The sequence below is a fragment of the Mangifera indica genome, chromosome 2 (genome assembly GCF_011075055.1).
Source record: "Mangifera indica cultivar Alphonso chromosome 2, CATAS_Mindica_2.1, whole genome shotgun sequence".
NCBI classification, from domain to species: domain Eukaryota; kingdom Viridiplantae; phylum Streptophyta; class Magnoliopsida; order Sapindales; family Anacardiaceae; genus Mangifera; species Mangifera indica.
In genome coordinates this window covers 1,630,685-1,658,602 of record NC_058138.1, presented here as the reverse complement: position 1 = coordinate 1,658,602, position 27,918 = coordinate 1,630,685, and the positions used below count along the sequence as shown (strand labels likewise).

Sequence of the window (27,918 nt, the reverse complement as noted above, 5' to 3'; positions counted from 1 at the left end):
ATGTTTTTTTAAAAACATAAAAAGTTTTTATTATTTCCATAAAAATGATGAAAATTGATATTCATTTTTCGCCATCCTTCATTATCATTTCTACTCAAAATAGCGATTTAATAGATAAACTGATGTGACAGATTTGACCGTTCAATCATACCGATAATATTAATATAATATATCAGAATTTTAAATTGTTTTAATATCTTGAATTTGACTGGAACAGAAATTTGATAAATTCAAGATTTTTTTAATGTTACATGCCTGTCAAAAGATGTACTCTCTCTACACTTTACCCTCGGTTAACTTGCTGCCCTTAACCAAAACACTTTGTACGATATTACACAATAGGTATAAAAAATGAAAGAATATAATTATTTATAAATATAGTATTATTTTATTTTTTATTACTAAAGTTTTCAAATATATGATAATTAAACATGTATTATTTTGATATTAAAAATTTAATTTCATATATTATATATCAAATATTATATCATATCATATAGTATAATTTGTAAAAAGTATAATAATAAAAATACATTATCATTTTAAAAAATATCATAAATATTTATAAGAATTTAAATTTTCTCATATATATTTCTACTGTATTATTATTTTTCTTAAAAATATATTATTCTGTATCGATAATATATATAGTATCATAAGATATATATATCGTATTATATAATATGTTTATTATATCATATTAATTATAATATACTTTATAATATATATATTTTTTATCTATATTATATCATATTATAAAATATATATTATGTATCAATTACACATAATGACACATAATTGCCTTAGAGATAATGGCAAGCTAGAGAACCAACCAAGGCAATTCTATCTTCCATTCAGTTGCTACCATATTCATCACATAACCTTTAATTATGATGAACATGGTGGTGGTGGTGGCCTGCCCTATGATAACTACTGATTTTAAGTTTTTGGACCTTGCCACAAAAAGCCATTCAAAATTTTGGAAACTTTAATAATTCCGAGCTATTCAAACGCGTGAATTCTAGTGATAAATTAAGTTCTTTTTGCGATTGGCTCTTGTTTGGAAGATATTTACTTGGATATGATATATTTATGTTACAATAAGATCAACATCATATCTTGAATTTCATGAGCATATAATGTCACCCAAAAATTGGCTTAGTACCGAAAATATCCCTAGATAAGTTTAGAGTAAGATTCAATCTAGATCAAGCTCAAAGATATTTCGAAATCCCCTAAACTACTCTCCTTAAGAAATCCCAAATTTCTAGTCAAATGTAAAGTGCTACAAGGAATTTGGTTCAATGTCCATAGAATTGATAGCATAAATAAGGAAATTAAAAGAAGCACTAGAAATATTAATAACCCAAATATTATCACAATAACAAAGTATTTTACATAGCTTGGAAACATAGTCCACAAGCATAGATGCATTATTCTCTAGATAATACAATACCAACTTCATCCAAATATTATAAGTTTGCATATATATAGAGCATTAACCAGTTTTTTGCTATTGCAATTCTATTATTATTATCACAAACAACTTATTTTTACTTATCTGAGCAGAGAGCTCCTCTCCTCAGCTTCAGCAGTAGTCCTTACTGTTGGAGGGGCTTCTCCAAGTCCTCGAGACTTGTGGGGCGAAACCAGGCTTTCTCTTCGAGCACAGACTCGTCAGAACCATTTGCAGGCGAGGTATGGTATTCGGGTTCCCTGCCTGCACCAGGGGAATTCTCGACTGCAGGTCCAAATATTCCAGTTTTTGGATGTGGTGCCCAGTATTTTTCAGATGGGGAATCAATCACATCGTCCGGGACTACGGCCGGACCAACCTGTTCTTCGATGTTCTTGTCATACACAGAAGAGTGTGCAGCCCTCCTGCATAGATTATCAAGGTTTTTTGAATCAAAAACAACTTAATGAATAGTAGAAGTTTATTTCAAAGAAATTTCTATAAAAGCACCAAATGCTTTTTCAATAGAACACTAGCCTTTGTCACTTTCACCCAAAAAGTATTGTTTAAATAACCACTACCACTAGAAGTAGCAAGTGCATTCTGGAGAGCACTTTACATTATCTATGCCAATCAAAACAAATACGACTTTAAACACTTTCCATATCATCTAACCAATCTAACATCCAAAAGATCACATCATGCTAATAGGAAATTTAGACGCAAATTTAAGTAAATAGTATATCCCATAACATGCTTAGAATCAGTTGAGATTAGGGGAAGACTTCTTAAAGGGCAAGTGGGGGCTGGTTGACCCCACCAAAAAAATTTTTAATTGACTTCAGTTTTCTGTTTTGGTAAGGCTATATTAATGTTTCCAGATTTGACCTACTCACTTAATTAATCTGATATGAGATATTTTATATGAAACTTAGACATGATTAATGATAATAAATACAATCTTCATCTTATATATAAGTGTGCCACTATTTAAAACATTAATGAAATATGATATATGCTCTTCAAGTACATAAATAAAAGGCATTGGATTAGGTGCAGAGCATGTGCCAAAGCCGCTGCCTAGTGCCTACCAACACAGGGGTGGTAGCTAAAGCACGTGAGGAGTGAATGACTCAAACAGATAAGTACTCACAAACCAAATTAATTATTTTATTATTTTAATACATGGACACACATTTCCCACTCCAGTTCATACTTCTTAATCTTATCATGAAAGAGACTCCACCCACTTATTTATCATTTAATTAATCTCCGATTGACCTTATGATTTATTCGAGGAAAGGTGGCAACTTGTGCACACATAACTAGCCTTTAAAAAGTTTCAATACAGAATATCCAACTTGTTGAGCCCGAGAAATTGAATAATGAACTGATTTTTGGTGGGTTTGCTGGACACGGCAGGCAGACTATGACCATCTAACAGAGGAGAATTATTATAAGTATAATATAGAGTACAAATCAACAGTAAATCTACATGAACTTAAAAAATATATCCAGCATAAAATGATGTAGAGTTAGATCTAAAATTTAAAAACCTAACAAAAATTGACAGTGTTTTGTTTGTGTTATTTTAGATTGGTGTTATACACAAATCAGAATGAATCAATTCAAATATTGAATACACGAATTTCTCTAGAGGTCAGCTACGCATAGAGTTTTTCTCAAGTAATTTTCTATAATAATTCAAAATTAGATCGAATATATATTTATATTTTTTTTAATTAATTTTTCTTAAATCTAGAATAAGTTTTTTCAAAATTTTCTAAAGATTTTCTTCAATCCTTTTATACTTAAAAATAAAATAAGAAAATTGCATTCAAAATCATAAATCAAACCCATTGTTCTGACCAAAATTGAAAGTTTCGTTTCTCTACCTAAAATGAGACAAAGACCTAATACCGTAGAATATTACTAGGGAAAATTTTGATTCAGTCTGTATTTGAATAAGCCTTAGCTTAGGATTAGCTAAAATTTTAAAAAAAAAAGTTTAAAATCAATTTAAATCAAAAAATAAATTTAAAATCAATAAATTAGTGCTCAAACTCAACTCAAAATTAATTTTATTTTAGATTTAATCTAATCTATTTAAATCCGAATATTTGAAAGTTGAAATTTAACTTATTCGTTCAAATCTTGAATTTAATCTGGTTCAATACCGATGGTTATATTGTCCCGAACAAAGACAAAGGTTCAGAAGAAAGATTACAGGTCATAATTCCAAAAATACCCCTATTTGGACAGATGTCAAGCCATCACTGGCCCACTTTAATCTGTCCTTATCTGTAAAGTCCCTGTGTCGGAAATTATTCATTAAAGCTGGATTTCAACTACCTCTTCCGTGGAGCAACAACATCAGAAAATTTTTTCCGAAAATCAAATAAATATTTTACAAAAACAAGAAATAATTTGATAACACTGCTTAAACAATTAATTAAAATTGGTGAATTCAGCTCATGATCTCTGATCAACTGAATCTGATTTTAGAAAAGAATAGAGATCTCTAGAATTTTTTTGATAAATGAACAATTTTAGAAATATTTACAATAAAAAATCAATGAAATTTTTACCGACTATCAAAAATGAAAATAATTCTCAATAAATTCAAATCCAAAATCACTCAAATTTAACTGCATGAAGAAAGTCAAACCAAACAGAAAATATAAATCGTCAATACAGCAAAAGGCTCAAAAAATTCCTTGAAAAATCACACAAATATTGATTCATTTATTAAGCTAAAACAACACTAAATTTCACAAAGAGAAGCAACAATCGTCCATTAATCCTAAATCAGGAAGCAAAACACCGATAAAGACAATTAAGTAAGATTCTCAAATTAATCGACGCAGGCGAAATGATGATGACGAAGTGGAAGAAGAACAAGAAGAAGAAACGAACCTAGAGGCGCGAGTGAAGGCGGAGTGAGCTGGATCGCGCGTGAAGAAGTGGTTAGCGACACGCTTCCCTAAGTTGGCGATCTCCCGAGAGCTCTTCGAATTGGCGGCCATACAAAAAACACAACAAAGAGAAAATTTCACAGGAAGAAGACGGTTTGATAGCTCTAGCTTTTAGCTGCAGCTTTGCTGAGTAAGGAGAAGCTCGTACCTGTCATCTTCTTTATATCTACAAATTTCAGAATATTTTATTTAAAACCCAAAAAAGAGGAAAAGAATAATAATTGGTGCATCGTTTTGTTCTGTCCGACCAGTTGAGAAATTCCATCAAGTCCCTCACATTTTGTTGAATTACATTTCTTCTTGTTACAATTTATTTTGTACCGTTTTGCTTCCTAGTAGTAACATACCCTCTGGATTGTTATTAAACTGAAGTTTGGGCGAGCTTGAGAGTTTGATGGAGGCTTGAACTATATGATTTCTTCTTAAATAGTTCAAGTTTGTCTCAACTTAAGTTGAGTTTAACTCAAGTTTAGCTCGACATAAGTCTAATTTAACTCAAGTTTGGCTATAGTCTTTCAATATCGAGCTATATTTAAGTTGAACTCAATTTACTATTGTAATTAATCCAAAATCAATCAAATGATATTGTTTTGATTTATACTAATCAAAACGATAATAATTTAATGTGTATTGATTAAAATAACATTATTTAAAAAAATTTAAATAGGATTCTTTCAAGTTCCCAAGCATTGCAAGCCAAATACCCTACAAGCTCATGCTCGAGCTTGATAATACAAGACCCCTTATGCTCAAGCTTAAGTTTGCCTAAATCAAACTTATTTTAATCTCGATCAAGTCAAACTTACAATCAAGCTTGAATCAACTCGATTTGAATTCATTCTTATTTTACTAGTGTACAAACAAAAAACCAATTTAGGTTTTTAATTTTAAGTAAGGGTGGATTGAAGCTTAGTCGAACTCAAACAATGGCTAAATTGAGCTCAGATTGAATCTAAAATAATTAGTTCAAGATCAAGCTTAGTTCATCCAAATTGTTAAACCAAAAAAGATGAATCATCGAAGAAGAAAAAGAATCGCCAAAGAAGAAGAAAAATTATTGACAAGACAAACTTCAGTCCAATGATGTCAACAAGACAAGATGGTTCAAACTAAACTAATTTTGAGCAAAAATTTTCTCAACATGAATTCATCTTGTTTGATTTAAGCTTGAGTAACTTCAATTGCCATCCACCCCTAGTTTTAAGATATGAAATGTAAAATCAAACTAAATTAAATTGAATAAAATTTTAAATAGAATAATTCATATTTACTATTCAACTCAAAAAACCAAAACCAAAACATATTATATATTTATTAAAAAAATATAATAATAGCATTTTGAATAAATTTGTCTTGAAACATTTCGTAAGTTTGGATTTGGCAAAACAAAAAGGAGATCAACACACATACATTCTTAATCAAATTATTATTAATACATAGAGATGATAATGGGAAGGGAGGGATAGGGATGGCTTTTCCGGTTTTCGCAAGTGGGATGCATGCATGCATGTCTCTTTCCAATTCTGGCTACGGGGAGTATAGGAGATCCTTATTCCTTACCTATAGAAAATAATTCTCTTTCTATTTATACTTCTTCTTTATTCTCTTTGTCATTTATATTCAAAGACTAAGACAATAATTATATTATAGTATATGATTAAAAAAGTCGAAGATATTTTAGTAAATTATATTTTAAAAATAAGTATACCCTTAACCCTATCTTGCTATTACTTCTATCAAAATATCCCCTCTCCATGTGACACAAGGTGGGGTGGGGTAAGTGGGCAGAGACCCTATTTTTAGGGTTACTCTGCCAACCCTACTAATATGGATTGAAATGCTACTGAAAACTTTTGCTGGATGATAATAATAATTTGATATAATTCTTGGGATGAAACTGTAATTATCCCCTGTCAAATCCTTTCTCTTTCTTGCTTTCTTGTTTGCTCCGCTTTACTATCTACCAGTTCCGTACGCCGTATAGTACTAGATTTTTTTTCTCCGTTTCCTCACGCCGTTAATTAACAGGGTCTGTCCCATTTTGCACGGATTTCAAGACCTAGTGCGGCTGTTAACGACCGTCCAAAAGCGGGTATTACGCGTGTTACACTGTTCGTTACTGTTATATAATATATAATAATAGGACTCGACGTTATAGTATTTATTAAATTAATAAAATTATGAATACAATTTTTATATATAAATAATATTATTTTATTTTATTTTATTTTTAATTATATAATAATAAATTATTACTTATTTATAAAATTTATATATATAATACTATTCTTATTAAGTTCTATACAATACGTGTCCACCTAATTATATTGTATACTTAGTTTATATCAGACGGTAAATCTAAATTAGATTGATGCTTAAATGAATTTAAACCATAGGATTAGATTGACTTGTTCTGCCATCAAGTCATACTTTGGACATCAACATCTTGTTTTTCAAAATTTTGTAATTGTTCAAACTCAAATCCAATTCCAACAACCGGAACGTTTGCACTATACCAGCCAGTCACAATTATTGAAACTCAGTTTGCTTATATATTATTTTTGTATTTTTGTTGGGGTCACAAATTTTAAATTTAATTATGTAAATTAATTAAGTCAATTACTTACAGTAAATATCAATTACACGTAAGAAATAAAACAAATCCACTATAAACAAGAATACAAAATTTACATAGGAAACCCCCTAATGTAGAGAAAAAAAACATGGGTCAAATTTTTCGAATCAAATTTACTATTAAGAAAAATCAGATACAATCACTTTCAAGTTATTTATAAATTTAAAATTAACAATTAATAAATACTCAAATTATTTTTCTAATCAAAACCTTACAGTACTTTATGAGTATGTATCAATATAAAAAAATAACATTTCAAATTATTTTTAAAATAAACTCTAATGATCTTAATAATACTTAATGATAAATCAAAAACTAAAGAAAAATCCAATATTTTCTTTTTTTGATTTGTGTAGGTAAGAAAAATAAACTCTCTTATATGTTATTTTCAGAACTCAGATAAAGTCCCTCTGATAAGGATGCACCACATATTACCATATCATAATTTTGTTTGATTAAATATTGCCTAATAACAAAAAAATCAGTTAGGACTTAAACTGATCTCTCGACCAAATTAATACTTAGTCGAAGTATGAAGATATTATGAATGGTACCCCAATTCAATTAATTTTTTTTTACGCCACATAAAATTCTTAGATATATCGAATAAAATATTCGAACAACAACCTAGGTAGAAAATATTTGATCATTGAGGGCTACATGTATAACATAACAAATTAATGATAATCCATTGAGTGCGCGCGCACGCACACACACACACACACATATATATAATAATAATTACTAAAAATAATATAGCAATATAGTACTTCGTTTTTTAATAAAAAAAATCTCATTTGATGGAGTCTAACCACTAAGTCGATAAGCCTTGGAGAGACTAGGCAAATTACCCATTGGCAATGTCTCGTATAAAAACATATCAAAATATATTACTATATATACTCAAATTTATTAATGTAAGTATAAAGTTGAATGTAAATATTCTAGATTTGTGTTTGAAATTTCACGCTTCAATCAACCATTTTAATGTATAATTTAACGGTGATTATATTTTAGAAATAATTAGTTTATATAATAAAAATTAATATAAAACTAATATTATTTTAGCATAATTTTTGAAAATTATGTTGAATTATATTTTATTTTAATTTTTAATAAAAATAATAAATGTAATAATTATTTTATTGATAGACTTGTTAGTTCATATTATCATGGTATATTCGTATCGTATTGATTCAAATTTTATATCAGAGATCTTCAATTCTAACTCGATTCAAATTAAAATTGTGTGAAAATTTTTTAACTCTAATCCAACCTTATAATATTTGAATTGATCCAATTTGACTCGAAATTCTCTGTTGTTTTCAATCACTAAAGTATTTTTATAATTTTAATTTATTTAACGAATCACCTCAACTTATTATTAATAAAACACATAATATAACATTTTGTCTTATTGATAAATGTTTTAAAAATTTACATACTAAGAGTTTTAAAATAAGTCAATAATCTAATTAATCTAATTAACCAAACCGAATTTTTATTACTTAATAATAAAATAAAAAAAATATATAAGTAATTATAATTAAACAAAGATACAATTATATACGATAAGTAAAAATTTTAAATTCTTATTATAAATATACAATATATAATTATAATACGAGTAAAACCTTAAAAAAATACATCTATAATTATACTAACCAAATCAAATTTTTATTATTTAATAATAAAATAAAATATTTATATAAATATACAACTATATGTAATCTATTAAAGAAATATATTTTCAAAACAATCATATTGATTCAGATCGTAAAAGGGTATTTTTATGTAAATCATAATATTGTCTGATTTAATTTTGAATTATATCAAATTGATTTGAAATAAATTTTTTATTAAAAAATTCGATCATAGTATGATATTTTACATATTATATCATATTAAATTAATATATCATATTGAAAATTATCGAATTTATATTGATTACATAAAAGGGAAATCTTTTACACATAGTCCTTGTGGGACATCAAGGTAATTGTTTAGTTTTATAGCTTAAAAAATAATAATAATAGAAAAAGAAAACGTTAAGTAACAGTGCCTAGAGTTCTCCGTCAAAGATGCGGATCAGAAAGGAATATTCTGGCGTTAGTCAATGGTTAATTGGTAGTTGACACTGTTAGTTTTTAGTTGTTTATTTGGTTGTGTAGGTCGTTGGCATTCGGTGTGTCAATTTCATAAAAAGACAATTTTGTCCTTTCGCAATTTTATTATGTATATTAGTGCAATAATACAAGGACGGGTGTATTTAAAAATTTCAAAAAAGTGAAATTAAGCGTGATTTATGGTCTTATTTGACCAGTATTGTTTCCAAATCCGAACCAAATCTTTGCCCGTTTGAAGGGTCAGTGTACCAGTCTATCGGTCTGACCGGTTAAACAGAATGGTGACATTAACATAATATAAGCAAATTTTTTTTATATTATATATTAATAGCAATATTTTGAAAAATATTTAGGCCAAAAGACTAATTCCCACCCAAAATTTGCTGCATTTATAAGTTTCTATCTCTTAATTTTGAAAATCTCATTTACTCACTTATAGACTATTAAATCTATTAATTTTAAGGGCAAATTTATCATTTTATATATTATATTAAAAATAAATTAAAGTTTTATCTAATTTTCACCCCTTAAATTTAAAAAACTAATATTTTCTCCCTTAAATCAAGTTTAAAAAAATCACATTTCCTCCCTAAGGTTTAGTTTTAATATTCAATCACCCTCTTTGTCGCCATCACTGAACGTCTTTCTCTCCCAACGATTACCCTTGCTTCAATTGTTTGTCTCAACGAGACCCCAACCCTTTCGACATCATGTGATGTAGTCTAGGAAGACGAATGATCTTCCCAGATGATGTCACACAACGTCAGAGGGGTGTCATTGAGGCAAACCGTTGAAAGAAGAGGAATCATCAAGAGGGAGAGACCGCTAGTGATGACATCAGAGAGAGTGGTTGATATTGAAACTAAACCCTACGGGAGAAATGTAATTTTTTAAAACTTGGCTTAGAAGAGAAAATTGTTAGTTTTTAAAATTTAGGGAGGGAAATGAGATAAAATTTTAAAAGGTTAAAGTTTCGTTAACTGTAATCGTCCATGAGTAGGTAAATAGAAATTTCAAAGTTGAGGGGTGGAAACTTACGAATGCAGCATACTTTGGATGGGAATAAGTCCTTTGGCCAAATATTTATTTAAAAAGCATCAAATGACTATTTTTCATATGAGGTATAGTGAAAACTCAAAATGATTTTTATTAACTTTTAAAAACTCAAATATTCATCATTCTATTAATTTTGGTTGTTATTATCAGGGATAAAATTATCATTTAGAAAAATTATTTAAACTTATAACTAAGATTACCCCTAAGCTTTGAAATTTTTATTTTTGACCCTTAACTTAAAATTTCCATGTTTAAAAAAAATGATCTTTCCCCCCTCAAGCATGGGTTCCAATACAACATATCTTTTATGCATTTGCAACCCATTTGATTTTAGTTTTCAAAGCAACTCTAATGTCGTTCTCCCTCTGTCGTCAGCGTCCTCGTCTATCAAGACCAAGCTGCAGTCGAATCCTCCGTTCACTAACCATCATTGATCAATGAAGATGTGAATCCAAACAGCTTTTCTTGACATTTTTCCAGATACGTTCTAAATCAGATGATGATGTACCTCTTAGGATTTTTCTAGACGAGACAAAGCAAATTGCATCTTTGTCTAGAGATGAACAAATGTCGTCGTCAATGGGTTTTGTTAGCCGATGAAGGGAGGAATTGATAACGGTTTGGTTTCAGTAAAGGAGGACGTCGACGACAAAAGGAGAACAATGGAGAAGATGCTTTGAAACTAAAATAAAAAAGGGAGTGAAATTGAGAGTTTTCAAAAGGTAGGGGGCGACTAAAATGGTTAAAAGATAAAGAGATTGGAACCCTCAACTTGGGGGGAAAAGGTCATTTTTTAAACTTGAAAATTTTAAGTTAGAGGTCAAAAATAAAAATTTTAAAACTTAAGGGTAATCTTAGTTATGAGTTTAAATAAATTTTTTAAATAACGATTTTCTCTTTGATAGTAATAGTCAAAATTAATAAAATTATGAGTATTTAAATTTTTGAAAGTTAGTAAAAATCACTTTGGGTTTGTACTGTACCTTAAGTGGAAAATAGTCATTTGTTCTTTAAAAAGAGAAAAATAGGTAAAAGTTCTATTACTATCAGCCATTTATCACAAAACGGAAGATGTTTTCAAAATGTATCTCTGAAAAAGTGTTATTTTAGAAAAAATACAAAAAGGATGTCCATTTATTGAAAGAACAATGTTTCAATTGGTAACGGTGTTTGTTTAATGATAAAATGAAATTCTTAATTTTAATTGGCCAAAGGACTATTTCCCACCCAAAGTATGCGCATTTCTTAAGTTTCCCCTCATTAACTTTGAAAATCTTTTTTACCCATTCATGGGCTATTAAAATTAATTGAGTCTGTTAATTATATCATTTTCCATCCTAAACCTTAAAAACTAAATTTCACCCCAACCCAAGTTTTAAAAAATAACATTTTCCCCCTTAGGGTTTCCAATTTTTCAGATTCCATTTTTTGATGCTATTTTTTCCTCTCCGGTGACCTCTAGGCGACAACTCTTCCTTTCCGACAATGTCATTGTCTCTGATGAAGACAAATCGTCTTCATTCAGAGACGAAAAAGAGGTCTTTGTGACAACGAAGACGACTCATCTTCGTTGACTAGCACTCCCAGGAGAGCTGCCGGAAGGAGACCGCATCGGAGAGGAAGAGATGTCGCCTAGATGTCACCGGAGAGGAAGAAACGACGTCAAAAAATTGAATCTAAAAAAGTGAAAACCCTAGGGGGAAATATGCTACTTTTTAAAACTTGAGTTGAGAAAAATTGTTAGTTTTTAGGATTTCGAGAGGAGAATTAAATCAAATTTAAGTTTATTTTTTATAATACAGATAAAATAACGATTTTATCTTTGAAACTGTTAGTTTTAACTTTCCACGGGTGGGTAAATGAGATTTTCAAAGTTAATAGAGGAAATTTTGGGAAAACAACATACCTTGGGTGGGAAATAGTCCTTTGGCCTTTTTAACTTTTAAAATAGTCATCCTTGAATTTATAATAACCCTGAATGATATATAAGAAATATATTTTGTTTTCCAAAAAGGTACATGCAATCAATTTTGGACCTCCAATAATATTTTATTTTATAATTAAATAATTTTAAATTAAAATTTAATTAATCATTTTTTCAGTAATGAAAAACCCTATTTGAGTTGTATTATCACATTCAAATCAAACCAACTATATTAAATAAAATAAACTTTGAGTCTAATAATCAATTTTATAATTGTTAAATTAGATAAGTTAAAAATTTAATTTTGATATATCATTAGAAAAGACTTAAATTTATATTTTTTTTATTATTTAAATTATTTTTTAAAAATAATTTAATTAATATTTAATTATATAAAAATATATATCTAATTAAATATTTAAAATTACAAGCCAAAGGTGTCATTATTTTTCTTTTTTCTCATAATTAAGAAGCACTATTTCTATGTTGAAAGTGCTTTTTAATGGTTCTCAAACGATGTTTTGGAAGCACTTTTTCATAGACATTCATGCGCCAATAATGTTGGTTGGTAGGTGATAGGTGAATCGTGAATTATTGTACAATAGATATTTTGGGAGAAAAATCATGAGTATATTTGAATTTCCTTGTATAAAATAATTAATCAACAATAATTATATCCCGGGGTGGATATAAATCAAATTAAATTTGAATATATTTTAATTTGAACTCAATTCAAATAAAAAATAGTTTAACTTGATTTCAATTCCAATTCATCAAGTAAATATTAAGGGTAATTCAACTTCGATTTAAATAAAAATAATTTGATTCGAGTTTGATTAGAATTTATGATTCAAATTCATAATTTGAATATGTGATTTAAATTTGTAATTTGAATTTATGGTTCATTGATAAAATGAAATCATTTAATAATTATTTAATATAATTTAAATTGAGTCACAAGTCAAATTTAAACTGAATCGAGTTATTTATCTAACTCCTGAGCCAAGCCAAGCCAAGCCAAACTTTCTATAACTCGAATTCAATTCGATTTTAAAATGAATCAATTTTTTTTAACTTGAACTCGATTTATATTCAAAATTAACAAATTTGAATCGAGCTAACTTTTGAGCCCTAATTAGCTCAATTTGAATCTAGTCTTAATCCAGTCTTCGTAATTAAAAATTAATCAATTCATTTCAGGCATAAATTTATATTACATGTGAGTTGTAAAATGTTATTCTAAAAGTGAAAACACAATTAGAAATGGAGAGATCTAATGTATAGTTACTAGTATATTATGATATATAATATGTATATGATACAAATATAAAACCATACATATTATAAGATATATCAAATTAATACAATATAATAGATGTATCATATGATACGATATAATATATTTTACTGATATAGATCAACATATTTTATTAGAAAAAAATGATAATATAATAAGGGTGTATATGATAAATTTTAAATTTTCAATGTTGTTTATGTTATTTTCAAAAATAATGATGTGTCAAAACCGATTATACAATACGATACGATATTCAATATGAAAAATTAAAATTTTGACATATGATACAATACGTAATTCGCTGCCATATTTGATGAGAAAGAGAATATAAAGATACTAAAAATGTTTGGGGTCAGAGTCTATTATAGGAATTGTCATAGGTAAAATTTTAAATTTTTAAATGTGTTTATAATATTTTTAAAAATAATAATATATTAATTAAATTTTTTATTATTTATTTTTAAAAAATTATATCATACATTATAATATTAGAGTTAAAAAGATAAATTTTTATATGTGAAATAGTATCATATAATATAATATAATTTTTAATTTTTAAAAATTATAATTAAGAAAAAATAATAATATAAGCTATGGAGGGAGTTCAATTTATATTTAATTATCTAAAAAAATATTTCAAAATAATATGTGAAAGTCATTGGATAATAAATAAATAATAAGTGAAGACACTATTTATAAACTTCAAGGAAAGTAATTTAAATACCAATTAATATTAAATAATAGTCTAAGTAAGCTCTAAAACAACCTCTAAAATGACTCCTAATAACTTAATGTGAACAAAATTAAAAATATATAATTACCCTTATTTTTAATTAAAAATTCAATAATATATTATTTATAATTAGTGGGTATTAACTATAATTAATTGACATATCATCGTGTTAAATATGTTTAAAGGATCGGGTCAACCTATCACTTAGTTTGCCCTATCCTGAAAAAACACAACTCACAAAGATACTACCTGTATTTTTTGGGTCATGAGATTTATAGATCAATCCTATACAACCCTAAAAAGACAAATTAATTAATTTAAAAAAAAAAACTTAAAGTTTTAAAATTTACATACATTTGCAGTATGATGAGGCTGACTTGTTAAAGACTCAAGACACACAACCCAAGGGGCCTTGGGTTGTGTTTCAAGCTTTATCATGCCACTTGCAAGGTCCACTTATTTTTGAGTTTTAACATAACACAATAATACGACTTATAAATATATTGGGTTATATCAAATTTGATTCGATAGGACTCATAATCGTGTCTATATCATGTGATTGATAGATTTGGAAATATGTATATTTAATGTTATTCTTAAAAAACATGTGAATATCGGATTAAATTCTATTTAAATTTTATAAAATTACTAAAAAAAATTACCTTTATTTTTAACAAAAATATTTTATGTATAAATAAATAGATACTAACAAAGATAAATGATAATATATATATTATTTCATGACTAAATAATGTTAAATTAAAAATAAAATAGATACATAGTATCACTCCATTTATAATTAAATTATTGAATTAAACTTTATTGAAATTTTATAAAATTAATTAATATTTTATAATTTCAATGTCAAAGGTGCATGCTTATATATGTCAATGCCATTGCTTGTTGACTTTGCACTCTAAATGATAACCACTTGATATTAAAATGGTGTATCTTTCATTTTGGAAGGCAAACCATTGGCAATAAGAAGATGCTTAGGTCAATTATGTAATTTTATAATTATTATTAATAAACAATTTTTAATTAACAATATTATCAGTAGTTTAGTTCATAAATAATGGGAGATTGTATCTCCCCCATGTAGTTTGGATTTTGGAATACACACGATTTGGAATCAATCGAATAATAATCAAAGCCAAACAAATGAGAACAAGATAAATCTTTTTATATTGATTCATATGTTAATTAATCATAAATACACAATGAGCTTAAAGTCGGTTTGGTTCGGACCAGACCCAAAGAAAACCTAATTTAAAATTGATTCGAATATGAAATAATCAACTTAATATATGCATTTTTCTTTGACATGGAAGTTCTATGTGTCATGATACAAAAAGGACCAATCAACTTATAGTGAATCAAAAGGCTCACTTGTAGTGAATTTGATTTTCTTGGTGACAAGGAGAGAGAGATTGGAAATTTGATTATACAACTTCGGTTTTAAGTCTCCCAGTGCTTCTCTTATTATAATCTCGATAATCTAAAATGCTTTGGTGATTTTTACTTTGGCAGTTTCAGATTAGAATAATATCATTCTTGACATTCATTTAAAATATATCAAAATTTTCAAAATATAAGTTTGTGATAATTAGGATTAGATTAGAGTCGAGCTAACTCAAATAAAAGCCTATTCGAAAGTCAACTTAAATGTAGAATAATAAGTTCGAGATCAAATTCAATATGTTTGAATTATCTATAAAAAAAAAAAAACAAGAAGAATAATCGTTGATAAGACAAGCTTTGTTTCATGTCAAGCTAAACTACGACATGAATATAAGTAACCATAAACAATGGAGACAATTTCTAAAAGCTTTTGCTTCTCTTATTTTTCTTCAATGAGGGAAAAAAAAAATTGTAAGCTAATGGTAGCAAACCAAAGAGAAGTTGCATATTCTTGTCTTACCTTTATATCCCTAATTGGGCTTTAGTCTTAAGTTTTTGTCATGGGTCAGGCTATTATTTGGGCAAGGTTAGCAACAGTTTGATGGCCCATTTACAATGGGCTTATCCATCTAGATGAACAAAAAGGCTACTTAACTTGACCCAATATCATATTCATTACCCAAGTGCAAATAAATGTTTTAAAACCTAAAGCAAATTGATTGGTTGAATCCTCAAAAGGATAGTTTAAGTGAGAAAATAGAAGTCTCAATATCTTCCCTAATGATATATGAAAATCAAACTTTTAATTTATTTTCTGACTTGATTAGTAATGTGGTGGTCTGTGAGTTGGGGGTTAAAAATAAGAAAAATTTAGTTAATCAGGTGGTCTACGGATTTACCCTCTAACTGAGTCAAAATTCGTTATGGGTCTATAAAAACATTGGTGCAAACCAAATATTGGTTCAAAATAAACAATATCTTATTTCAAAGTATAGACAACTTTGATATGAGATTGATTATATAATACATATATACATCAATTATCAAATTCTTAAATGCAACCTAATTAAAGAGAAAAGGGAAACAAAAAATCTATTAAATTTTAACATTATTTTATTATATTAGGTTAGCTACTTTCATAAATTGATGGAGCACAACCAATTTGGTGAATAAACCTAACCAAAATTCATGCCCAAATTTCCTCTTGCTTGTATCAGTTTGTAACAATGTCTAATCTAACAGATAGGTAAGCTACTACCCCAAATTGAGGAGACCATACATCAATTAATTTGGTGAATAAACTAGAAAATTAATTTTTATTTTACTCTTATTACGTCTTTATTGGAATATATAAGTCTCCTATTCAGAAGAAAGGTAGAATCGAAGAATTGAATAATTTAATATGTATCCAAATTGGATTGAATCATGTCATTTTAATAATTAGAACCCAAAATTTGTTAAAGCCAATAGTTAATAATCCTAAAAGGGCTAAAATTTCCAACATGGTAACATATATAAAGGCAACTAGATAGATGCTATTTTCGAATCGATTCAAGAAAAGTCAAACCAAATTGACCCCAAGTTTAAATAGATGGATGGGGTTAAAACCAAAGTTTAATAAGGTTATCTTATGTATGTAAAATTGGGATGAGAATTTGATCCTCTAAACCAGGTTTTTAACCTATTTTCTCTCTAATTTGTCTCTATTTTATTATTAAATTTTAAATTATTATAAATATGTTATGATATCTTATAAAATTTTAATAATGTACGTAATGACGATACAAGAAAATTAGATTTTCTTGATATTCATAATAATTATAATTAATTATTTTATATTTTGGGGTCTTTTTCATGCAAAAATACATTAAACTCTTACGTATAATTACCTCTCTCTATGTTCTTCTTCTTGAACTTCAATGGCAAAGATCCATCATTTTCAAGCACAAATGCTTCGCATAATCTTCGTCTTCATCTGCCTTGCGCATTCATCTGTAGAATCCATCAATGGCGACGGTTTCAGCGTCGACTTGATCCATCGTGACTCCCCCAACTCTCCCTTATACAACCCCTATGAAACCCCTTTGGATCGCTTCAACAACGCCTTCAAACGAGGCCTCTCTCGGCTCCATTCCTTCAAAATGGCTTCGTCACTTGCTTCCAACGCTCCACAAACAAGCATATATCCCGATAATGGCCACTATATGATGAAGTTCTCCATTGGAACTCCCCCTGTACACTTCTATGGCATTCTCGACACCGGCAGTGACCTTTTCTGGGTTCAATGTCTTCCCTGTCAACAATGTTACAAACAGAAAAACGCCATTTTTAATCCAGCCTCTTCATCTTCATACAAAAAGCTTTCATGTCAATCCGCTCAATGCCATTCATTGGATCATGTCGCTTGCTCTCCTGGCCAAACTTGTAGCTACAACTATGGCTATGGAAGTTTTGCATTAACCCATGGCGTTCTCTCCACAGAAACAATCACTCTAGGCTCAAAAAACACTTTCAAAAACCTCGTTTTCGGATGCGGGCACAATAACACAGGAGGATTCAATGAAAACGAAATGGGGTTAATTGGTTTAGGAGGAAGAAGCACGTCACTTGTTGCCCAAATCAGCTCTCAGCTCAAAACAAACATAAAATTTTCCTACTGCTTGCTCCCATTTCATGCAAACCCTAGTCTCACAAGCAAGATCAATTTCGGAAGCAAGAGTGCAGTTTCAGGATCCCATGTCGTTTCAACTCCTCTAGTCCCCAAAGATGACAAAACATATTACTTTGTAACCCTATATGGAATCAGCCTTGGAAAAAACTTCATCCCTTATAATAAGCAGAAAAATGTTTCCAAAGGAAATATGTTTATCGATTCTGGCGTCCCTCCGATGCTGTTGCCTCGGGACTTTTACAATAGATTGGAACAAGAAGTCAGAAAGGCGATCAAGTTGACACCGTATCAGGATCCGGATTTGGGAACTCAACTTTGCTATAAAAGAAACAGTATGGCGGATGTTGCACCGATTTTGACTGCTCATTTTGATGGTAAAGCTGATGTGCCTCTGGTTTCGACAAGCATTTTTATTTCTCCTAAGGAGGGTGTGTTTTGCTTTGCCATGCAGCCAATCAAGGAAGATGTTGGGATATTTGGGAACTTTGCTCAGTCTAACATTTTGATTGGTTTTGATTTGGATAAGAGGATTGTTTCTTTTAAGCCGACTGATTGTTCAAAACAGCAGTGATGAATGTTCTTCTAAGTAATAAATTATAAGTAATGTTAAGTGATCTTAGTTTTGAGAATCCATACTCAAGTAAATACTCTCAGTTTTATTAATAAATTATTCATTTAATTGATTAATATTAATCTTAATTAGTTTCTACTATTATGATTTGATTAATCATTGTTTAGACGCTAGGAGAGGGCTTAACTCAATCAAATGGTCAGTTGGTAGGTTAATTGATCTGATTGGACCAATGACACTAGCATGACATAATTAATTACAATTTTCAAACGAGGTTTAGTCATGTTGACGTTATGAGTCATTCATATAGGCTCACCTTGTTCTACCATGAATATCAACAAGATTAGTTTATGAGTCATATTACACATTATTTATGACAAAATATACCTAGAGTGTTTTGGAATACTCACTCATGTTGGAAGCTCCTTTATTTTTAATCAATGTAACGACATGCGTACGGTGCTAAGATATTCACATGAGGCTTATGAACAAGATAGAGGACAAGGAAGGTTCGATGGGTATGCTAAAACCCTTAGGAAATGAGATATATGGAGAGCGTATGTACAACTTGACAAAAGTTTGAAAAATTCACAGTAGAGTTTGTTTATATACAAACACGTAAACGGTCGTTTATCTATAACACACAGTCATTTATACGAATTGTATCTTATTGTATCATACACACAATTTAATCATCATAGATATTCAATAAAATCATCATATAAAAATAGAATTGGAATTAAAAAAAAAAAGAGAATACAATAAAAGAATATAAGAAAGCAAATACGAAAGGAAAAAAAATAGTGTTATATGCACAAATAACGACTTGTCATCATGTGATTCGATAATTAAATATTAAAAGTAAAATAATATTTAATTATATAGTAATATATAATTAATGTTCATTTTGTAAGGAATATGCCTCCTTAAAACATAGGCAGGTTTATTCAATGAGACAAAACCATGGACAATAAAAATGTGTGCATAGTGAATTTAATCCATAGTTGAATGAATTTTGGTGACAAACTTTTCCATCTTAGATGCCAGGGAAAATGGAAGAAAGACAACAGCTTCATTTAATTTGAGTTGAGTTTGAACATGACCTAATTCAATATTAATTTAAATATAAAAAAATTAATTGCAGATGGGATAGTTAATGTTCAACTCAATTAAAAAATAATTAAACTTTAAATTTATTCTGAGTCAATTCAAACTTGAATATTTAAATCAATTTATATCGATTCATTTTATTAAAATAGGTCAAATCCTTTGCTTGAATTTTATTCATTTGATCCAAATTCAAATTTAAACTCAAATAGTTTCAACCGAATCCAATACCTATAAAAACTATGGTTAAAGTAAAATTTGGAAATGCAAGAAAGTTTCTTGGTGCACAATGTGTGGCCAAGATAGAAAATACAAGGCCTTCACCCTTTCCCTGTAGCTCCCCCTCTGGAGCCACGAAAATGTTATCTTCCCATGCATGCATTCATGTCCACACACTTCCTTTACTTACACTCACAGTAAACTAAGTCTTCCCCTCAACCTCTCTCAATTTTGTGGTCTCAAGGCTCTCAACCATGTCCTCAGCCGTAGTTGCTGGCGCCTCCTCCTCTTGCTCTACCGCCTTCTCCAGGAACCACTCCATCAAAACCTCTCCAAACCCTTCTTCAAAACCCTTCTCTCTCCAATCTTCTACTTCCCAGGTACGACTTCTCACTCCCAATCTCTTGCCTTAGATATAATATTCAAGCATTGTATGTATTGAAAATTGATAAATACTCATAATTTGACCTCTTTGATACTGATCATCACTTCCAGAATTCAGACGAACTATTACCGAATTCGGGTCAGCATTATACAACAATAGATAACTTGTTTTTAGAAATAAAGGAATTGTATTTGACTGGTTGCAGAAAAGCACATTCCAAGGGGTATCTCTTCAGGAAGCTAAAAGGGGAGTCTCAGATCTTTTCAAAGCAGTAAGAAAGAGCGGTTTCAGTAATGAAAGTAGAGGCCTTGAGATTACAGCAAGAACTGCTGGGGCTTCAAAGACTATTGAGGTTGAGGTTGACAAGCCACTAGGCCTCACTTTGGGCCAAAAGTCGGGAGGTGGAGTGGTCATCACTGTGAGTTTCATACAATTCTTTGTCAATTTGCTGCCAAATTTAATGCAATTTCTTGAAAAATTATGTGTTTGTTGGAATTACTTTGTGACAAATTGTGTTGTGATTTTGATTTAGGCTGTAGAGGGAGGAGGGAATGCAGCAAAAGCAGGACTTAAATCAGGGGATCAGGTTCTGTACACAAGCAGCTTCTTTGGGGATGAACTTTGGCCTGCAGATAAACTTGGATTCACCAAAACAGCCATCCAGGCAAAACCTGATTCTGTCTACTTTGTTGTTAGCAGGTTTAAACTCTATTTCCTGCTCTTTGACTCTCATAAACTTCACTAAAACTATGTTTACATAATCTGAAAAAGTCTTGGATGAGTGAGGTGTACTGCAATATCTATACCTGCACTTAATAAATCTTGTCATCTAAGTATGCTTGATGAACTCATGGAATGAGCGGATGAATAACTATTATGTCCTCAAGTCCACATTCTTATTGCCATAACCATGGATGTCTCGAGAATTACATGCCATCTAACATTAATTGGCGAATCCGAGAAGCACTTGAAAAAACAAGTTTATTCAATTTGTATGATGCTGAAAATGGGTTAATAGCTCTGTCTGTCTTGTAAAATTACCTGTCCACATAAAAGGTAAAAAATTTTCGGTGTTTTTCATCTAATCGATGATCGAGATATATTCAACTGTAAAAGTCTTTAATGAGAGAGGTGTACCATGTGCGTTATCTATACATTTGTCTAATACATAATGTCATGTACGTATATAGCACTAGAATTTATTGAATGAGCGTATGAATAGCTATAGTGTCCATCGCATTTAAGACTCTTGTCTAAGCTTGTTGTTTCTGTAACCATGGAGGCCTTGAGTATTACCATTGAGAAACAAGCATGTCGAGTTTGTATGATGCTGAAGATGGCTTAACAGCTCTTTCTGTATTGTAAAACTACTTGTCTACTAAGAAGGTGTGCAGTTTTGGTGCTTTTCATCTAATCCGAAATGGAGCTATCTTCATTGGAAAAAAAGTATTTTTCTTCTAATCACAGACTGCATAAAAGGGTAAAACCTCAGAAAAGTTATGATCCTGGTGCCTGAATTTTCATGAATTGAGCAGCTACGAAACAGCTCTGTATGATTTAGTTCAAATGCTAATGGTTGAATTATTAGTATAAAGCTCTCTTCGATTGCTGTTTTGTTCTCTTTACCTTTGAAATTGCTTGTTTTCTAAAAAATCTACGCATCATGGCTAGTTCATCTATATGTGTTGCAGAGGTGCAGAAGTTGATGTCAGACGTCTAACAAAGCGTCCGGCTCCTCCTCGCTTTGGGAAAAAGTTAACTGAAGCTCAAAAGGCAAGCTTCTTTTTGAACATTATGAGTTTATCTAGCTACAGAACTTCAACATGAATCGACTTTGCATATTCCTAAGTCATTACTGATAGCATGTAGCTTATTGCAGGCTAGAGCTACTCACATCTGCCTCGACTGCGGATATATATACACCTTGCAGAAACCTTTCGATGAGCAGGCAAGCCTCTTTAATTTGCCAAGATTTCTTTCGCAAATAATTAATCGAATGTGTCATGCATCAAACTTGAAACCAGTCACACACACAATTTTAATCTCTCTTTACCATAAAATTTCTCAGTGCCAAGGCTGAGCTGCAAAGGCCAGTTCATGATTTAAAATTTGTGTCTATACACTATCTATCCCATCTCTGTAGAATTAAGAAGCAAGGATTACATAAAGACACTAGCAATTTCCATACTTCTGAGGATAATATGCAAGAGTTGAATCACATATATGCATTGTGCAGCAACAAATGAAATGTCATTGAAATCTTCTGTTTCTTTACCATGTGCAGCCGGATACATACGCGTGTCCGCAATGCAGGGCGCCGAAGAAGAGGTTTGCGAGATACGATGTGAACACCGGGAAGCCAATCGGTGGGGGATTGCCTCCAATTGGTGTACTAATTGGTCTGGTGGCTGGTGTTGCTGGTGTTGGAGCATTGCTTGTTTATGGTCTTCAGTGACACTGTTTCCTAAGGTCCTGATCATTTTTTGTCCTTCTCATGGACTGTTGATGTCAAATATATGAAGTAAAATCATAGTCATATGGAGAATTTGAACTTCAATAATCATTAGAGAAGAAAAAGAATAGTTAAAAAATAAAAAATATTGTTGGCAAGATAAATTTCTATGTAATGATGTCAACAAGATAATAATATGACTTGAATTGAATTGATTTTGGGCTAAAATTTTTTAAATTTAAATTTACCTTATTTAATTCAAGGTCAAATAGGTCAAATCGTCATCCACCCCTCGTTTTAAAATACGAAATCGTAAAATCAAATTAAATAAAATTTTAAATAGATTAATTCATATTAAGCAATACTACGTGTACCCATTTTGGGTACACAAATGTATACACACTCATATGTGTTATCATATGATTGGTTATTGTTTTATTTTTAATTCAAAATCATTCAATCACATGATGACACATATAAACGTGTATATATTTATGTACCCAAAGTGAGTACACATAGTTTTATTGATTCATATTTACTATTCAACTCAAACAGCCCAACCAAAATTATTATATATTTATTGAAAAATATAATAATAGCATTTTGAATAAGCACGTGTACATTCTTAATCAAATCATTACTACACTATAAGAAATATATAATTTACAGATGATTTTAATTTCGACACAAAATACTATTTTTAGGGACAAAATTTTAATTTCGTCTCAAAATATTAATTTTAGAGACAAAATATTAATTTCATCGTAGAATAATTATTTAGGGTCTTCTATTTTTATACGCTTAGATCTCCAACAAACTAATCTAACAACCCTAAATTTTTCTAAGACTTAGGACACCAAATGTGGATTTCTCATCGGTTACGTAAAATTCGAACCACATTATTCATGAAAGCGACTCACAAAATCCATCAACAATAGGGTTGGATTCGAGCCGAGTCGAGCTCGACTCAGTTTATATATAGTTGGCACAAGTTCGAGCTTAAGCTCGGCTAAGGCCGACTCGTTTCAAATACGAATTCAGTTCGATTTATTTTTTGTTATCAAAACGATATCTTTTAATATATATTAGTTAAAATAACGTCATTTTATATCAAAAATTTTAATTAGAAAATCTGACAAGTAGTTTGAGCTCGAGCTGGCTCTGTTCGAATCCAACCCTAATCAACAATTCATTTTTCAAGTATAACAAAACAAGAAACTGATATTTGGTTATAAACAAATTTGCAACCAAAAAAGAAATTTATGCAATGCAATACTGAAAACATAAAGTAAGACTGAATACCTACAATACTAGAATGAAACATCTCAAATCCTAACCAAAATTTAAGGGTTTTTTTCACAGTGAGATGGATGGGTTTGCTGCCGAGGAGGGAGAGAGAGACAGAAAGGGAAAGATCGTTTAGTCTGTTGGTATAAACCTTAAGAAGAAAAGATGTCATTTTGACAAGGGAGATTTGTTCAAAATTTATTTTATTAATTTATTTAAATTTTTGAAGAAAAAGTATCTTTTACTTGTTGTGGGCTGCCCAAATTTGGATTGGGATAAAAATAACAATTTCGATCCAAATTTAGGGGCACTGACCCTCCTGACCCTAACAAAGAGGAAATTCTTCGATATAAATAGAGAAATAGATGGGGACCAGGCCCAAAAAAATCTCTACAATTGGGGATAATGATACATATGTCTTTTTCCCACCCCTCCTTACCTCTGTCTCTATCCCTTTATATTAGTATATTTACTTAAAATATTAACACATTTTTATAGTTATAAATTATTTATATTTTTTAAATTTATTTAGATTTTTATTGTACATATTAAAATGGTTAATATATGATATTTGTGATATTTAAAATAGTGGGTTGATTTTAATTTTATTTAATTTTGTTATTTGATATACTTACATTATATTTAAAGGGTATGAGGAATGAATTTTTTCTCGTAGATACGGGTAGGGGGTTTTTCCCAATGAGGATAAGGAGGAGTTTTTTTTTTATGGGAAAAAAGATAAAGAATCATTGTCATTTCTGTAACGGGGATAAACTAAGGATGGGGATTGATATCCTCTGTAGTGGTGGGGACATGAGAACTCTATATTTTAAAAAAAAAAAATTGAAGGGAGGCTCATTAGCATATTTAAAAAAACTAAAGGATGTTTAATTTGGAAAATATTTTATTATTAAAATTGAAATATTATCTTGAAGATAAGATTACGTTCAGGTTACTGATATAAATTATTATTATATTTGATAAAATTTGATAAAAATGGATAAATATAAATAATTATTATGTTTGGTAAAAATTAATAAAAGAACACAAATATATTATTTTACTTAAATACCTTTAGGTGTAATTATTCTAACACATTTTTTATATTAATTGAAAATAAAATTATTTTTACTTAAAAAAATTAATAAATAAAAATATAATTATAATAAAATTAAGATTACCTTATTAGTATTTTAATTCTTAAGATGAAAATAATAATTAGATTATCTTTTATATTATTTATTATATTATTATTGATAATAAAAAATTATTAAAATTTTAATATAAATAATAAAAAATAAAATAACCAAAGAATTTTACTTCCTCTTAACCAAATTCTCAGAATCAACCCACCTGCAATTTTATTTTTTAAAAAAATTGAGGGCAGATGCAACCCTCCCATGTATGCATTCATAACCACACGCTTCCTTACTTGCACTTAGGGGTGTTCAAAATTATCCGGTAACCGAATCGAACCGATTTTTAAACCGAAAACCGAACCGAAAAATAGGTTATTTGAAAAATCGGTTCGGATACCGGTTCAAAAATATATATAAACCGAATTTTCGGTTCGGTTACTGGTTTGCCTAATTTTGAAAATCGGTTAACCGAACCGAACCGGTTTTTAAAAAATTGAATAAAATATTAATAAAATATTGAATATATTTTCAAAAAATTAGAAAAAATAATAAAATATGATAATTTTTTTAAATTTGGTTCAAAAATCGGTTAACCGAAATTTCGGTTCGATTAATTGATATTTTCGGTTCGGTTTAAAATCGGTTAATCTTTAAACCGATTCGGTTTCGGTTCATGATTTTTTCCAAACCGAAAATTCGGTTCGGTTCAAAATATTGGCAAAGCGATTTTATGAAAAAGGGACACTCAAGTGTTTAAAACCGGTTTGATAATTTTTTGAACCGAACCAAAATTTGGGTTTGAAGAAAATCATAAACTAAAATCGAATCAATTTAAAGATTAACGAATTTTGAACTAAACCAAAAACACTAATTCATGAATTTTCGGTTAAACGCTTTTAAACCAAATTTTAAAAGATTATCCTATTTTATTTTTTTTATAATTTTTTAAAAATTTATTTAATATTTTATTAAGTTTTTATTCAATTTTTTAAAGTTCAGTTAACTAGTTTTAAAAAATGGACAAACTAATTATAAAATTGACAAATGTTTTTTTTTAATATTTTTAAACCAATATCCAAACTAATTTTTCAAATACTTTATTTTTCAGTTTAGTTATCGGATATTTTTTAACACTCTTTCGGAGATTCTCTTTGAGCTAACCTTAGGTCCCCAAAAATTGTTTATTGTGTACATTACAAATTTACATTAGTGCATGGTAACAAAAAGTAGTTGGGTTGCACAAAGAGTGATCTAAGTACCCAAGTGAAATAGACCGTGGTATTTTGAAATGTCCATACCAAGAGGTGAAACCCTCACATCCCATATGAAATTTGTGATGGTAGCAGAGGGATTGGATCGACCACCCCTTCCAGAATTCGGATAAACTATTATAGAATTTGGATTACCACTATACAACAATAATTAACTTCCTTTTAGAAACAGATTAAGGAATTGTATATGAATTGTTGCAGAAAAGCACATTCCAAGGTGCATCTCTTCAGGAAGCTGAAGGGGGAATCTCAGATCTTTTCAAAGCAGCAAGAAAGAGCGGTTTAATCAATGAAAGTAGAGGCCTTGAGATTACAGCAAGAACTGCTGTGGCTTCAAAGACTACTGAGGTTGAGGTTGACAAGCCACTTGGCCTCACCTTGGGCCAAAAGTCTGGAGGTGGAGTGGTCATCAGTGTGCGTTGCATGCAATTCTTTCTCAATTTGCTGCCCTTTGATTCTCATAAACTTCACTAAAACTATGTTTACATAATCTGAAAAAGTCTTGGATGAGTGAGGTGTACTGCAGTATCTACACATCTATATGATAAATCATGTCATCTATGAATGCATGTATAAAGCACATGAACTGATTGAATGAGTGGATGAATAACTGCTATGTCCTCTGTCCACAATTGTTGTTTCTGTAACCATGGATGTCTTTCAGAATTACATGCCATCTACCATTAATTGGAGAATCCGAGAAGCACTTGAAAAAACAAGTTAATTTAATTTGTATGATGCTGAAAATGGGTTAATAGCTCTTTCTATCTTGTGCTTTATATATGCATATTCACTTATACGTATCATCACATATATATTTGTCTAATACATTATGTCATGTATGTATATAGCACAAGAATTGATTGAATGAACATATGAATAGCTATAGTTTCCATCTCATTCTTATTTTGGATACACAAATACATACCAACTTATACATTTCATTATCTGATTGAGTATTATTTTATTTTTAACTCAAAATCACTTAATTATATGATGATACATATAAATATGTGTATATTTGTGTATTCAAAATAAGTACACATAGTTTTATTGAATTGATATAATATAAATATTGATATATCATCATATGATTGAATGATTTTGAAATATAGATAAGATAATTATATTTTTATAATTAAAAATTATTAAATATTATAATAACACGTCAATGTTTGTGTTTTATAGGTGTCAATTCTCAAAATGCAAGTAT

At 29.5% G+C, this 27,918-nt stretch overlaps 3 protein-coding genes across 3 annotated transcripts; 2 read left to right on the top strand and 1 right to left on the bottom strand.

Annotated features, from left to right (window-relative positions):
* Nucleotides 1-1,356: 1,356 nt before the first annotated feature.
* On the bottom strand, nucleotides 1,357-4,637 carry LOC123200052 (late embryogenesis abundant protein At5g17165-like). Its single transcript, XM_044615147.1, has 2 exons — nucleotides 4,373-4,637; nucleotides 1,357-1,881 (listed from the first exon to the last, which is right to left on the bottom strand). The coding sequence occupies exons 1-2, from the start codon at nucleotides 4,480-4,482 to the stop codon at nucleotides 1,602-1,604; spliced, it is 390 nt and encodes a 129-aa protein (XP_044471082.1). The 5' UTR covers nucleotides 4,483-4,637; the 3' UTR covers nucleotides 1,357-1,601.
* A 12,895-nt stretch (nucleotides 4,638-17,532) lies between these two features.
* Nucleotides 17,533-18,849, top strand: LOC123209760 (aspartic proteinase CDR1-like). Its single transcript, XM_044627894.1, has one exon. The coding sequence runs from the start codon at nucleotides 17,553-17,555 to the stop codon at nucleotides 18,843-18,845; it is 1,293 nt and encodes a 430-aa protein (XP_044483829.1). The 5' UTR covers nucleotides 17,533-17,552; the 3' UTR covers nucleotides 18,846-18,849.
* Nucleotides 18,850-20,340: 1,491 nt separating this feature from the next.
* LOC123200976 lies at nucleotides 20,341-23,120 on the top strand. Its single transcript, XM_044616409.1, has 6 exons — nucleotides 20,341-20,551; nucleotides 20,762-20,974; nucleotides 21,089-21,255; nucleotides 22,248-22,329; nucleotides 22,436-22,504; nucleotides 22,841-23,120. The coding sequence occupies exons 1-6, from the start codon at nucleotides 20,426-20,428 to the stop codon at nucleotides 23,009-23,011; spliced, it is 828 nt and encodes a 275-aa protein (XP_044472344.1). The 5' UTR covers nucleotides 20,341-20,425; the 3' UTR covers nucleotides 23,012-23,120.
* Nucleotides 23,121-27,918: the final 4,798 nt, after the last annotated feature.